This window comes from Eleutherodactylus coqui, chromosome 4 (genome assembly GCF_035609145.1).
Source record: "Eleutherodactylus coqui strain aEleCoq1 chromosome 4, aEleCoq1.hap1, whole genome shotgun sequence".
Lineage (NCBI taxonomy): Eukaryota > Metazoa > Chordata > Amphibia > Anura > Eleutherodactylidae > Eleutherodactylus > Eleutherodactylus coqui.
The window spans coordinates 221,950,675-221,966,693 of NC_089840.1; the positions used below are offsets into that span (position 1 = coordinate 221,950,675).

Here is a 16,019-nt window from a genome sequence, read left to right on the forward strand (position 1 = left end):
TTCAGCAGGTATCAGAGAGCCGGTGAGGCAGCAGTGGTGGTGAAGCGTGGAAGGGAAAGTATGCAATCTGGTTATTGTAATACCACAAGCTAAACAAGGTTTTCCAGAAGATTATGTCCTTAGATAACCCCTTTAATACTGGAAGAGGTGACTATGCGTCAAGGAAAATCTGAAAAACAATAATGAATCTGCACCTTAAACAATATAACCACCTTTGCCCTGTGCAGTCATGCAAATTTCGGAAGAACTTAAAAAAATGGTTGATAAACTAATTTAACACTAGGTAAGAAACCCACACAATCAATGGTGTAAATAAGAGAAATACTAAAATTATAAAATATATATATACAGTCCCTGTACCTGTTGAAGAATACATCAGGTATGTGCCAAGAGGTTAACATGTTCAGTTTTTAGTGAAAGTGTGTATATATATATATATATATATTAGCATTTAATGTACAGAAATAACCAATTAGTCACTATGGTAACTACGCTTGACTAAGAAACCAATAATTTCAGATTCTACTTCTGATTGTCACACTGCTCACATAGAAGCATCTATTAAGTTGGAAAATATCAAATGCTAGAAATAATGCCCAAGAATATCTGGCAGTGTTACACTTTTATCATAACTCCCATTAACTTCATTGGGAATTATGGAGACAATGTAGGATGATAGTGAGATGTGGTCTGTGGAGAAAGCTATAGGCCGTACGCACACGGGCAGGTCGGATTTCGCTGTGGAATCCTGCAGTGGAATATGACCCTGCCCATTGCCAAGGATAGTGCTTACCTGACCGGGTCTTCACGTGTGCAGAAGTGCCAGATGGCGCACTGCCGCACATGCGCAGTAGAATTTCTTTTTCTTTTAAACTCCTGCTTTCCTGCGGATTCCACGGCCCGTCTGCAAAGCCAATTGCGGACAGGCCGCAGATCGGACGGATTCCATTGACTTCAATGGAAGCCGTTCATGCGGAAATCACAGGGAAATATAGCATGCTGTGATTTTCGCTTGTGTGCATGAAGAATCTTTTTTTCAATGCATGCTATGGAGGGTTATTGCTGCATGATGTGTGCCGATTCCAGCCTCCTGATTGGCTGGAATCGGCACATGTGACGGGGCGGAGCTACGCGATGACGCGCACAAGGGGGCGGAGCCAGAACGCCGCTGCTGCCGAGCCGAGCCGAAGGCAGAAGACCCTTCTGCGCAAGCGCGTCTAATCGGGCGATTAGACGCTGAAGTTAGACGGAGCCATGGAGACGGGGATGCCAGCGCAGGAAAGGTAAGTGAATAACTTCTGTATGGCTCATATTTAATGCACGATGTCTATTACAAAGTGCATTAATATGGCCATACAGAAGTGTATACCCCCACTTGCTTTCGCGAGACAACCCCTTTAACTGACAAATGAGTATTGCTTCATGTAAGAGATTGGTGCTAAACTTGTAAAAAGCAGTAAATTGCATATATTGCGGTTTCCTACACATTTGCTAAAACAAACACAGTGTCAAATCCTATTTAATTATCTGCAATTTCGGATATCAAGAGTGTCCATTGCTGTGGCTATAGGACCAGAATTTGGCCATTTAGGTCATTAAGAATATGACCATTTGCATAGAAATTCTTTTTAAGTGAAGATTAAACATGACTTGTATGACCTGGTTAAAGGGTTTTCCAGCCCTTAAACCCTACAGGCCTATTTTTTGCTTAATTGCTGTTGGCTTACAAAGACGCAAAAGTGCGCACATGGGTGAGGCTGTGCCAGCACTGCAACACACTTACATCAACTTGACTGGGATTACGTTGCAGTGCCAATAGCAGCTACCTGTATAGTATATTAACATTTATCAAGAGAGAACCCATGATAATTGTACTTACTGAAAATTTATAAAGCTGCTGCCGTTCACGGTCAACCGGTTGAAGCAGTGTGAGATGTCGGGTAATTCCAGTTTGCGTTACTGCGAAGACTGTACTGTAGTCTGTTAAATATAGGAAGAGCTGAGGGTCCTTTGTCTAGAAAAGAAAGCAAAACACACCTTAAAACAATAGCAGTGATTTGCATTATATTGTTTATAGCTCTTACAGTTGAGATCATGGAGTTGGTACACAATGCTACTATGACATGCCTGGCACGTTTTAGGAGACCATTTCCATTATGTTGTACTGGGATAGACCTGTAAATCAAGGCTCTGTTGCAGCAACACAATCACATACAACTACTGATTTGTCTTGAACAACTCTCCGATGACATCTTCTACTTCCAACTTTACTAGGCAAGGTTTAGTTTTTCTCCTGTTCAGAAGTTCTATTCTATAATATGACTATAGAATAATACAGTATATCACTGATTGCCTGTAATGTCGCTAATTATTTCTCTCTGCCAAGACTCTAAGGCCTCATGTCCACTGGGAAAATCAGGCCTGCTACGGATTCTCCATAGAGAATCCGTAGCGGGTCCCACCTACCCCGCGGACATGAGGACTGAAAATAAGAATAAACTCACCTCTCGCACGCTCCGGATCTTTCCTTAGTCGCGGTTTCATCTTCTCTCCATCGCGGCCGAATCTTCTTTCTTCGGCCCGGCGGATGCGCCGGCCCAAAGAAAAAAGATCCGGCCGCGACGGAGAGAAGATGAAGACGAGAAGAAGGCAAGATCCGGAGCAGGTGAGTATATTCTGATTTTGGTCTCCCGTGGATCTGGACAGCTTGCATAGGCTTCAATAGAAGCCTGCGGGAGCCGTCCCCGCTGGAGACCTGCACCAAAATGGAGCATGGTTCGGATTTTTTCATGCTCCATTTTTTTTAAAATCACTTTTATTGACCATCCGCGGGTATTTATCTACCCGCGGGTGGTCAATGCATCCCTATGGGGTGCGGATCCGCATGCGGGTGATCCGCTGCGGATTTAAAATAATCTTTTGCCCATGGACATGAGGCCTAATACATAAATGCAAGGATGATTGGTCAATCCTATCACCAGTGGTCATCCCTATGGCACTACTAAATAAATATGGCCTTCTCACTGTCCTGCCATACCATTTCTTATTTCTTCTAACATCTTTAATGACTTTTTATACTTTGAATTACAATGGTCCTTGTAACTGTAGATTTAGTTTTTTTGCAGCAATGTATCTAAAAAGACAAAACTTCATAAAACTTTTATAGTTCCAAACCACAAATTACACACAAAAGTAATCAAAATGAATTTAACATTCAAGTTAGTTGATTGAGATCCAGACATGTAGGGATATCTTAATTATACCTTTAGGTTTGAGTCGGAATAGGCATAAAACCTAGGGAAAAGACCAGAATCTTCTGATAGATTGAAATATTTCCTTGCCTTGATGTAATCTGTGTTTCATTCTCGACTGAAAAGAGTTATTGTCGCCCGGCTCTGGTTTGTATATGTGCTTATTTTTTTTAACAAAACAGATTTGTTGCAAATGCAGCATCCCACTCAGATATAAATACCAGCTATGATTTGCAAGATATGAAATATCAGGGAATGGAGATGTGAAAAAATTATACTGTTTGGGAAAAATTGTTAGTTATGGGAAAGATCTTTTTTTTTCACCCCCAGGCATATAGAACAGCAAACTTTTATTTGTTTTTCTCAAAATCACTTTATTTTAAAAGAGTTACAAGCTTCCTGCATTTCACAGAAGTGAGTAACAAGTTAAGGCTTCTTTCGCATAACATTTTTCCCTACACTGAAGCTTTTCATCTTGGGGTTCCATCTGAATCACTGAGAAAAGTATTGAGACGGAACTTTGAAGGGAACCATAAACTTTAAAGAAGTTGTTGCAAGAAGACAATCCCTGTTCATACACCCTATTAGGGCGTATGAAGGTCATGCCTTGTCTCCATTTGTTTCTATCACTTTTGGAGAATAGACAAGTTTAGTCTTCATGGTTTTTCTGTCTGTATAAATTTTGTATCGTAGTACTGACCCATAGAATAGTTATTTTTGTTGCAGTGTGTACACCGCAGGCCTCGGGTGCACGTACTGATTGGATTCCGCATGTGAATTTCCGCAGCGGTAGATCTGCGGAAAATATCTGCGAGAGATCACAGTTGTAATGGTTTTTCTGCGTGGATGTACGCGGATGCACTGCGGATCATCTGCGTGGAATAAAAATCCCCAATCCTACCTCCCGGCCTTTTTCCCACCTCCATAATTGATTTAAGCCTTTAAATCTGCAATGCTACCGCGGCTGCACTGTGAATCGTCTGCACACATTGACTTCTATGAGCCTGTCCACATGGAATCCGCACTGAAACGGAGCATGCCGTGATTTCTTTTCAGCACCAAACAGTCTGCAATCAAATCCACATGCTTAAATTCAGTTGCGGACACCCATGCTTCCCTATCGGCACTTTGAATTGTAGATCTTCCACATGGGGGACCCATGCGGATTTCTCAAATCAGGTCCACCCATGAGCATTGGGCCTTAGAAAAAAAAAGGAGAATTGTTCTTTTTTTTTTATTTCACTCCACTTAGAATTTTTAATAAGTTTTTCAGTACATTACATGGTACATTACATAGTATAATTGAAATGTACTACCCATCCCGCAAATGTGTCATGATTTTTGAAAGTGAGAAGGAAAAAATGAAAATGAAAATAAGTGGGCAGTACTTAAGTGGTTAAGGACTTCTAAGCACTGATCTGTGGCACACTATAAGGTGGCATTCACATGTGTCTTTGCCTGTGTTTTATTTTTTGATTATAGTAATGTAAAAGTAAAGTTTTACAGTTTTTTGTAATGCACAAACACCATAAGTAGAACTTGTCATGTAGAGATGAGCGAGCACCCAAATGCTCGGGTCCGCGTTATTCGAGTCGAGCTTTTCGGAAAATTCGAGAGCTCTACTCGAGTAACGAACCCCATTGGCTACAATGGGAGACTCGAGCATTTTTGTATGTGGGATGCCAGGTCCCGAGCTTTTTTTTGTTGTTGTTGGTTCGTGTTCTCTCTCTCTCTCTCTCTTTCTCTCTCTCTCTCCCTCTGCCTGCCAGCCCCAAAATTTGCCATTGACACGCTCGCTACGTCGCGGCAAGGCCAAAACAGGCACGTTACAGCAGGGAGGAGCCAAAAACTGGGGCGGGGTCAAACACGGCTTAATGCTCGTTCGAGTAACGAGTACCATCGAGTATGCTAATACTTGAACGAGCATCAAGCTCGGCAGAGTATGTTCGCTCAACTCTATTATGTTAACTATGCAAGTTCCCACCCAGCTTTCCTAGAAACATGAAGTCTGTGAGATGAGGAGCCTAATACTACATGACTACACAAATTTAGAGTGTTGAATGATAACATCCAAAGTAGTTGGCAGCTAGAACTGCTATCACCAAACTTTCACTGTAACCTAAAGAAGAGTAAAATGCATCAACTTGATATAAATGATTCTTGTAGTTTAGGCAAGAAATTGACATCTGCTGGTGTTTGGTCCCCATGCAAAGTCTGGGTCATTCACAAGTCCCTGTCCAGGCAGTCTAGAGACACTGCTTGTTTTTGGGCTTCAGAATTAGAAAGATTCATCTAGCTGGGGTACAGACTACACATAAATTGGGAAGTATATGCAGCCTGGTGTACTTGCCCTCTGGAGTTACAGGAAATGTGGCATCCTGAGTACACAGTCATCTTGGTTCTGTGTTTACTGCTGGAGCTGCCCTCACATAGAGAAATAAAGAAACAATCTTCAACTAGGTATTTGATGTCCTGCTACGATGTCTGCATATCCCCCAGTAGGAAACTAAGAAACATGACCCAGACACTTGCTCTCAGCAACTGCAGCCACTTCTGCATCTTGACAGGACCTTGTGTGTCAAGCCCTAAAGGGCCTGATATAAAGGAGGGACCTTTGGGGTCTGGCTCCAACTGCAGCTTCTTTAGTTACACCACAGAATATGAGTCATTTTTTGTGAAGTGAATATAATATATACATAAAGCCTCAATTCATCTCAAACAGAAACTATCAAACAACTCATTAAGCCAAAGGATCCGGACAAGAGAGAGAGAGGATTAATGAAAATATCAGTTTTAATCCATTCGAAAGACTAAAAGATGAGAACAGAAATAAAGTCATTAAAATAATGAAGAGCGCTATATTTACTTACTGTTGATTATATCAACTCAAACAATACAGCAAGTCATTTCAGTAAAGTTATAAAGACACAAAGAGGGTTAAAATGGAGTCAAACTATGGATCCAAAATAAAGTGATGGTGTTGTCCATACATTTACAGCAATAGCATTATACACAGGGACTAGCGATTGCATCAAAGTACAAGAACAAGAGTATTAGACTATAGGGCTAGAAACACTACCCAAAAGACTAAGAACCTCATATATTAAGGAGGGACAAGGGGAATGAGCATTAATCACCCCATATCCATGCAAATTTATCCGGACAACCTCTGTTTGTATACACTATGTTTTCATATAGAAGACTGTTATTAACCAAATGCTTCCACTTTGGAAGTGTGAGGGATCTAGCCTCTATCCACTGCATGGCAATCACCTTTTGGGTCATGAACTTATTGTAGTTTCTCTAAGAAACATTTTTTTCATAATCAGACCAAGTTTATCCTCAAGAAGGCCAAGCAAACATATTACAGAGGAATAAGGAATTTGTTTCCCTATTATATGAGATAAAATGACACAACTGCATCAAATAGTTAAAATCTGCACATTCAGCGGGGCACCTATGGGCATTGAGGAGTCTGAGATTGGCCCATATGAAACAAATGTACAGGGGTGAAAAAGCAATGATGAATTATAAAGTACTGTGAAAGATTTAGGCAGGTGTGGAAAAAATGCGGCAACGTAAGAATTTTTTTCAAATGTAGAAGGTGTCTGATTGACTCCAAATTTATCCTGTAGCAGCACAATGACCCCCAAGCATAAAGCCAATACTATTAACGACTACCTTAAGCCTAAAGAAAACAGGGAGTCCTGGAAGTAATGATATGGCCCTCACAGAGCCCTCATGCCAACATCATCAAGTCAGTCTGGGATTACATGGAGATACAGAAGGATCTAAGCAAGTCTACATCCACAGAAGATCTGTGGTTACTTCTCCGAGATGTTTGGAACAACCTCCCTGCCAAGCTCCTTCCAAACCTATGTGCAAGTGTACCTAGAAGAATTGATGCTGCTTTGAAGGCAAAGGGCGGTCACACCAAGTATTGGTTTAATTTACATTCCTCTTTTGTTCATTCACTTTGCACTTTGTTAATTGCCAAAAAAACTAACATTTCTATTTTTTAAACTATTCTTACTTTACAGCATTTTCACACCTGCTCAAAATATTTAAACAGTACTGTATATAAATATTTTTTTTTCTCTTTTGCCTTTGGAGGATAAAGGACTAAGAGGAAGAATGAGGAGGAAAAGAAAGAAGATGACAAAGTAGAAAAAGAATGCTGAATGTATCACTATTCTTGCTATGGGATTGGCGATGAGTCAATGGGGTCCTTCAGTCACTGTTGGGGTCCCCTGCAAATCCGGAATTGTGTTATGTCTTCTCTTATTAAGAGAATCCTCAATGCTGATATGCACATAGCCTAAATGTACACTTCAAATAACTAACTGCACTAGTCTGCAATAAATCTCACTCTATGAGGTAGAGGTGCATTAAATTAAAATTCACGACTTACTTTACTTTTAAAACTTCCACATAACAGTTTGTCATTAATCTCTAAACCTAAAAGTTAATGTAATCATATATTAAATAAAAAACGTTAACAAAATATTCTCATTTTAAGTGTTAACGGGCTCCATTTAATCAGTTACCCAGAACTTTCTGATTTTACTATTTCATATTATGCCAACTACCCCAATTAATTTTAATGAATTGATTTTTTAGACAAGAAGCTGTTGGTGGATTTGACAAACTTCCAATAGATAAGTACTTAAAAATTTGCCTCAACTCTCAGTTAACTAATGATCACTGAAATTGTAATCAAGATGACAGCATTTGAGATCTATTAAGTAATGTGATGAAATAAAATTACATGGTAAAAAGTGTTTTGCTTGTGCCTAATATTTCATAAAATATGTAATTATGCTAATTGCCCTACTATGCAACAATCAAGTAACTAGTTCATATTTCTGTATACGCATAGTAATTTCCTCATTACCCATGGTGTATTAAAAGAAAACAATCATCAAATTGAATTTTTGTATTGTATAATATTTTTAAAAATCTTTTCATACTTTCATCTTTTTGTACTATGTGTAGGCAAGGAAAAAAAAGATTGTTAGGACTTTGAAAAGTTCATCAAATGCAACCCTTCATACAGAGTTGATCCATGGGATTGTTGCCAGCTGCCTCCTTTTATGGTATAAACATGCTTTGCCTGCTCCAATATCAGATTTTGGATAAATTCGTGGGTCAAACTTGTCTCAAGCAATTTATGGCTAACATGAAGAATACAGCAAAAACTGGTTCTTTTGTTGGCACTGATCATTCCATGAAGAATTATTCTTAAGAGTGATGATGACTATATAGTTTTACACTGAACCTATTTCATATGTATTTATGTATGAAACTGCTTTTATTTTAAAGACATGGAAATGGATGTCACCTTTGTGCTTATCTGATTATCATAAGATTTTTTTCCCCTTAATCTATTAATAACTTGTGCCGAAACTGTACATCAGAGTCAAGATGCTCATTTCAGCACTGTTGGATATGTTTTCATCATAGAGATCCCACTGGTGCTGTTGGTGCACAAACGAGATCAGGAACATGACACAGATCTGCTAATGTTGCAACTGCCAGTGTAATTTGAAAAAGAGAGGGAGAGGGAGAATTTAAGTAAAGAAGCAAAAAAAAGATCTTGATTAGTGGGGGAAAAAATTAAGAAAAACTATTAGAGATAAGCGAGCATACTCGCTAAGGACAATTACTTGAGCGAGTATTGTCCTTAGTGAGTACCTGCTCGCTCGGAAGAAAAGATTCGGGTGCCGACGCGGGCGAGCGGTTAGTTGTGGGAGTGAGCAGGGGGAGCGGGGGGGAGGGGGGAGAGAGGGAGAGAGAGATCTCCCCTCCATTCCCCCCTGCTCTCCCACGCCACTTCCCGCCGGCACCGGAATCTTTTCTTCCGAGGGGGCAGGTACTCGCTAAGGACAATGCTCACTCGAGTAATTGTCCTTAGCAAGTATGCTCGCTCATCTCTAAAAACTACACATGACTGGCTCACGCCAGAGTCCAAGAAACATCATCAGCGATTTCAATTGAAAAATTGGTGCAGAAGAATCATCAACAGTCGTGAAATGCAGCTTAGGAGAACAAAATGACGCAGACGACTTTTCCAATTTTGCCAAGAAAACCTATTAACATTTATGAACGCATTGTTCGAACAACCAAAATGTTGGTTGTACACCTGGAGTCTCCTACTGAAGTTCACAGCAATCTAATTGATTATACCTTGTGCCCACAAAAGAGGAAAAGTTCAGTTATAGCAGCAAAAACATTCCAAGGTGCAGATTGTGGTCCTGACCACCAACTGCTTGTTGCCAAAATCAAACTACGTTTTTGCAATCACCGAAAAACAGCAGCATTGACGTTCAAAACTGACTCAGTGCCTCCCGCTTATGCAGAAGAAGAAAAGAATCATTTTGAATTGCTTAATACTAGAGATGAGCGAGCACCAAAATGCTCAGGTGCTTGTTACTCGGGACGAAATTATCGCGATGCTCGAGGGTTCGTTTCGAGTAACGAGCCCCATTGAAGTCAATGGGCGACCCGAGCATTTTTGTATATCGCCGATGCTCGCTAAGGTTTTCATTTGTGAAAATCTGGGCAATTCAAGAAAGTGATGGGAACGACACAGAAACGGATAGGGCAGGCGAGGGGCTACATGTTGGGCTGCATCTCAAGTTTCCAGGTCCCACTATTAAGCCACAATAGCGACAAGAGTGGGCCCCCCCTCCCAACAACTTTTACTTCTGAAAAGCCCTCATTAGCAATGGATACCTTAGCTAAGCACCACACTACCTCCAACAAAGCACAATCACTGCCTGCATGACACTCCGCTGCCACTTCTCCTGGGTTACATGCTGCCCAACCTCCCCCTCCCCCCCGCACGACGCAGTGTACACAGCGCACACCAAAGTGTCCCTGCGCAGCCTTCAGCTGCACTCATGCCACACCACCCTCATGTCTATTTATAAGTGCGTCTGCAATGAGGAGGAACCGCAGGCACACACTGCAGAGGGTTGGCACGGCTAGGCAGTGACCCTCTTTAAAAGGGGCAGGGCGATAGCCCACAATGCTGTACAGAAGCAATGAGAAATCCAATCCTGTGCCACCTCCATCAGAAGCTGCACACGTGGGCATAGCAATGGGGAACATATGTGACACACACTATTCATTCTGTCAAGGTGTCTGCATGCCCCAGTCAGACCGCGTTTTTTTATAAATAGTCACAGGCAGGTACAACTCCGCAATGGGAATTGCGTGTGCACCCACAGCATGGGTGGCTCCCTGGAACCCACCGGCTGTACATAAATGTATCCCATTGCAGTGCCCATCACAGCTGAGGTAATGTCATGTTTAATGCAGGTGGGCTTCGGCCCACACTGCATGCCCCAGTCAGACTGGGGTTCTTTAGAAGTAGACACATGCAGTTACAACTCCCTGTGGACCCACAGCATGGGTGGCTCCCTGGAACCCACCGGCGGTACATAAATATATCCCATTGCAGTGCCCAGCACAGCTGATGTAACGTCAGCTTTAATGCAGGTGGGCAAAAAATTAATTGGATTACACTGTAGGCGAGGGCCCCAAAAAATTGGTGTACCAACAGTACTAATGTACGTCAGAAAAATTGCCCATGCCCAACCAAGAGGGCAGGTGAAACCCATTAATCGCTTTGGTTAATGTGGCTTAATTTGTAACTAGGCCTGGAGGCAGCCCAGTTAAAATAAAAATTGGTTCAGGTGAAAGTTTCAACGCTTTAATGAGCATTGAAACGTATAAAAATTGTTTACAAAAATTATATGACTGAGCCTTGTGGGCCTAAGAAAAATTGTCCGTTCGGCGTGATTACGTCAGGTTTCAGGAGGAGGAGCAGGAGGAGGAGGATGAATATTATACACAGATTGATGAAGCTAAAAGGTCCACGTTTTTGATGGTGATAGAGAACAATGCTTCCATCCGCGGGTGCAGCCTACGTATTGTTTAGGTATCGCTGCTGTCCGCTGGTGGAGAAGAGAAGTCTGGGTAAATCCAGGCTTTGTTCATGTTGATGAGTGTAAGCCTGTCGGCACTGTCGGTTGACAGGCGGGTATGATTATCCGTGATGATTCCCCCAGCCGCACTAAACACCCTCTCTGACAAGACACTAGCCGCAGGACAAGCAAGCACCTCCAGGGCATACAGCGCGAGTTCAGGCCACGTGTCCAGCTTCGACACCCAGTAGTTGTAGGGGGCAGAGGCGTCATGGAGGACGGTCGTGCGACGTACTCCCTCACCATCCTTTTACAGTGCTCCAGCCGACTCAGCCTTGACTGGGGAGCGGTGACACAGTCTTGCTGGGGAGCCAGAAAGCTGTCAAAGGCCTTATAGAGTGTTCCCCTGCCTGTGCTGTACATGCTGCCTGATCTCTGCGCCTCCCCTGCTACCTGGCCCTCGGAACTGCGCCTTCGGCCACTAGCGCTGTCGGATGGGAATTTTACCATCAGTTTGTCCGCCAGGGTCCTGTGGTATAGCAACACTCTCGAACCCCTTTCCTCTTCGGGTATGAGAGTGGAAAGGTTCTCCTTATACCGTGGGTCGAGCAGTGTGTACACCCAGTAATCCGTAGTGGCCAGAATGCGTGTAACTGCCTTTATGCTTTGCAGGGAACTTCTCAAGAGGCATAGCAGAGGAATGGTGACGCTAATGATTGCAGCATCGCCGCTCACCATCTGGGTAGACTCCTCAAAGTTTCCAAGGACCTGGCAGATGTCTGCCAACCAGGCCCACTCTTCTGTAAAGAATTGAGGAGGCTGACTCCCACTGCGCCGCCCATGTTGGAGTTGGTATTCCACTATAGCTCTACGCTGCTCATAGAGCCTGGCCAACATGTGGAGCGTAGAGTTCCACCATGTGGGCACGTCGCACAGCAGTCGGTGCACTGGCAGATGAAACCGATGTTGCAGGGTGCGCAGGGTGGCAGCGTCCGTGTGGGACTTGCGGAAATGTGCGCAGAGCCGGCGCACCTTTTCGAGCAGGTCTGACAAGCGTGGGTAGCTTTTCAGAAAGTGCTGAACCACCAAATTAAAGACGTGGGCCAGGCATGGCACGTGCGTGAGGCTGCCGAGCTGCAGAGCCGCCACCAGCTTACGGCCGTTGTCACACACGACCATGCCCGGTTGGAGGCTCAGCGGCGCAAGCCAGCGGTCGGTCTGCTCTGTCAGACCCTGCAGCAGTTCGTGGGCCGTGTGCCTCTTATCTCCTAAGCTGAGTAGTTTCAGCACGGCCTGCTGACGCTTGCCCGCCGCTGTGCTGCCACGCCGCGCGACACCGACTGCTGGCGACGTGCTGCTGCTGACACATCTTGATTGCGAGACAGAGGTTGCGTAGGAGGAGGAGGAGGAGGGTGGTTTAGTGGAGGAAGCATACACCGCCACAGATACCACCACCGAGCTGGGGCCCGCAATTCTGGGGGTGGGTAGGACGTGAGCGGTCCCAGGCTCTGACTCTGTCCCGGCCTCCACTAAATTCACCCAATGTGCCCTCAGGGAGATATAGTGGCCCTGCCCGCCTGTGCTTGTCTACGTGTCTGTTGTTAAGTGGACCTTGGCAGTAACTGCGTTGGTGAGGGCGCGTACAATGTTGCGGGAGACGTGGTCGTGCAGGGCTGGGACGGCACATCGGGAAAAGTAGTGGCGACTGGGAACTGAGTAGCGCGGGGCCGCCGCCGCCATCATACCTTTGAAAGCCTCCGTTTCCACAACCCTATACGGCAGCATCTCCAGGCTGATAAATTTGGCTATGTGCACGTTTAACGCTTGAGCGTGCGGGTGCGTGGCGGCGTACTTGCGCTTGCGCTCCAACACTTGCGCTAGCGACGGCTGGACGGTGCGCTGAGAGACATTGGCGGATGGGGCCAAGGACAGCGGAGGTGAGGGAGTGGGTGCAGGCCAGGAGACGGTAGTGCCTGTGTCCTGAGAGGGGGGTTGGATCTCAGTGGCAGGTTGGGGCACAGGGGGAGAGGCAGCGGTGCAAACCGGAGGCGGTGAACGGCCTTCGTCCCACCTTGTGGGGTGCTTGGCCATCATATGTCTGCGCATGCTGGTGGTGGTGAGGTTGGTGGTGGTGGCTCCCCGGCTGATCTTGGCGCGACAAAGGTTGCACACCACTGTTCGTCGGTCGTCTGCACTCTGTGAAAAACTGCCAGACCTTTGAGCACCTCGGCCTCTGCAGGGTGGCATGGCGCGAGGGGGCGCTTTGGGAAACAGTTGGTGGATTATTTGGTCTGGCCCTGCCTCTACCCCTGGCCACCGCACTGCCTCTTCCAACCTGCCCTGCTGCTGCACTTGCCTCCCCCTCTGAAGACCTGTCCTCAGTAGGTGTAGCAAACCAGGTGGGGTCAGTCACCTCATAGTCCTGCTGCTCTTCCTCCGAATCCTCTGTGCGCTCCTCCCTCGGACTTACTCCAATTACTACTACCTGAGTGATAGACAACTGTGTCTCATCGTCATCGGCCTCCTCACCCACTGAAAGCTCTTGAGACAGTTGCCGGAAGTCCCCAGCCTCATCCCCCGGACCCCGGGAACTTTCCAAAGGTTGGGCATCGGTCACAACAAACTCCTCCGGTGGGAGAGGAACCATTGCTGGCCATTCTGGGCAGGGGCCCGGGAACAGTTCCTGGGAGTCTGCCTGCTCCTCAGAATGTGTCATTTTAATGGAGTGAGGAGGCTGGGAGGAAGGAGGAGCAGCAGCCAGAGGATTCAGAGTTGCAGCAGTGGACGGCGCAGAACTCTGGGTGGTCGATAGATTGCTGGATGCACTTTCTGCCATCCACGACAGGACCTGCTCACACTGCTCATTTTCTAATAAAGGTCTACCGTGTGGACCCATTAATTGTGAGATGAATGTGGGGACGCCAGAAACGTGCCTCTCTCCTAATCCCGCAGCAGTCGGCTGCGATACACCTGGGTCAGGAGCTCGGCCTGTGCCCACACCCTGACTTGGGCCTCCGCGTCCTCGGCCGCGTCCACGTCCTCTAGGCCTACCCCTACCCCTCAGCATGGTGTATTACCAGTAGTGCAGAAACAGAACGATGTAATTAAATGTGCCGCTTATTGGCCTGTGGTTGGAGGCTGACTTCGCTTACGGAACGCACAGCAGAGGCAGGAAAGAATTTTGTGCAAGCCTGCTGTAACACTTAGCTGGCTGCGTATGAATTAGGACAACTACCCCCAGCAGAGACCCAGTACACTTGTGGACAGGAATACAGCGGTGATGTAAGAGGCAACACAGAGACAGGAAAGAATTTTGCGCAAGCCTGCTGTAACACTTAGCTGGCTGCGTATGAATTAGGACAACTACCCCCAGCAGAGACCCAGTACACTTGTGAACAGGAATACAGCGGTGATCTAAGAGGCAACACAGAGGCAGGAAAGAATTTTGTGCAAGCCTGCTGTAACACTTAGCTGGCTGCGTATGAATTAGGACAACTACCCCCAGCAGAGACCCAGTACACTGAGGACGGTCACAGGCAGCCCAAATAGTTTTTCTTTCCCAAATGTTTTTCGAAAGGCCCACTGCCCATATACACTAAATATGTCTTCTGTCCCTGCCTCACCACTACTGGCCCTGGACAATGTAAAATTACTGCAGGACGCAATGCTCTGCACGGCCGATATAAAAAAAAAAAAAAATGTGCAACACTGCAAAAAGCAGCCTCCACACTACTGCACACGGTTAGATGTGGCCCTAAGAAGGACCGTTGGGGTTCTTGAAGCCTAAAATAACTCCTAACGCTCTCCCTATAGCAGCTCTGGCACCAGCAGCACTGTCCCTGATCTCTGTCAGAATGCATCTGTGGCGAGCCGCGGGAGGGGCCGATTTATATACTCGGGTGACACCTGATCTCGCCAGCCACTCACTGCAGGGGGGTGGTATAGGGCTTGAATGTCGCAGGGGGAAGTTGTAATTCCTTCCCTGTCTTTCTATTGGCCAGAAAAGCGCGCTAACGTCTCAGAGATGAAAGTGAAAGTAACTCGAACATCGCGTGGTACTCGCCTCGAGTAACGAGCATCTCGAACACGCTAATACTCGAACGAGTATCAAGCTCGGACGAGTACGTTCGCTCATCTCTAGTTAATACCTTTAAAAAAGAGCTAGACGAACCATTGAAGGAAATTAAAAGCATGACAAACTAAACAGCAAATTAAAATATAGCATTCAAGACAGCAACAAGAAAAACAACCTGGCTAACAGCAGACACTATCAGAATTGCCGACATGCAACGAGAAGAAATAGCTTCCACTGGCTAAATGCCCAGTTTTAGTGCGAAGCAAAGAAAGACAAAAAATGTTTTTGGAATGCATGCTGCATGGAATTGGAAGAAGTAAACAAAAAGGGAAACACCAGCGAGCTCGGCACTCATGGTAAACAGACTTGTTCTCCCTTTCCATCATGAAATGCAAGCTATAATTTTTGATTAAAATGGCAAGGAATTACACAATCCTGAACAAATTAAGCAAAGAAGGAGGGAATATAGAGAAGAACTATACACACACCATCATGGAAACCATGAACCACAAACAGAAGAACTAACAGAATTAGAACCTGATATATTAGAGGATGAAGTTGCTGAATCAGCTACCAAATTGGAAAGCCGCTGGAATTGATTGCATACATGCTGAGCTGCTCAATCCCCTGCCAGTCCAGACACTAACAACACTATGTTACACGGTTTGGGAAACCATGCCATGACCAAAACATTGGGCAAGGTCAGTTTTCATGCCGCTTTACAAAAAAGGCGACACAAGAGATTGCTCAAACAACCACTTG

At 45.1% G+C, this 16,019-nt stretch overlaps 1 protein-coding gene across 1 annotated transcript in view; it reads right to left on the minus strand.

Moving 5' to 3' along the window:
• Positions 1–16,019, minus strand: part of PCDH15 (protocadherin related 15) — a 1,187,477-nt gene that overhangs the window by 710,713 nt on the left and 460,745 nt on the right. The window contains exon 12 of the mRNA XM_066601652.1: positions 1,880–2,014. Coding sequence (XP_066457749.1) covers positions 1,880–2,014 — 135 coding nt within the window. The remainder of the gene's footprint in view (positions 1–1,879; positions 2,015–16,019) is intronic.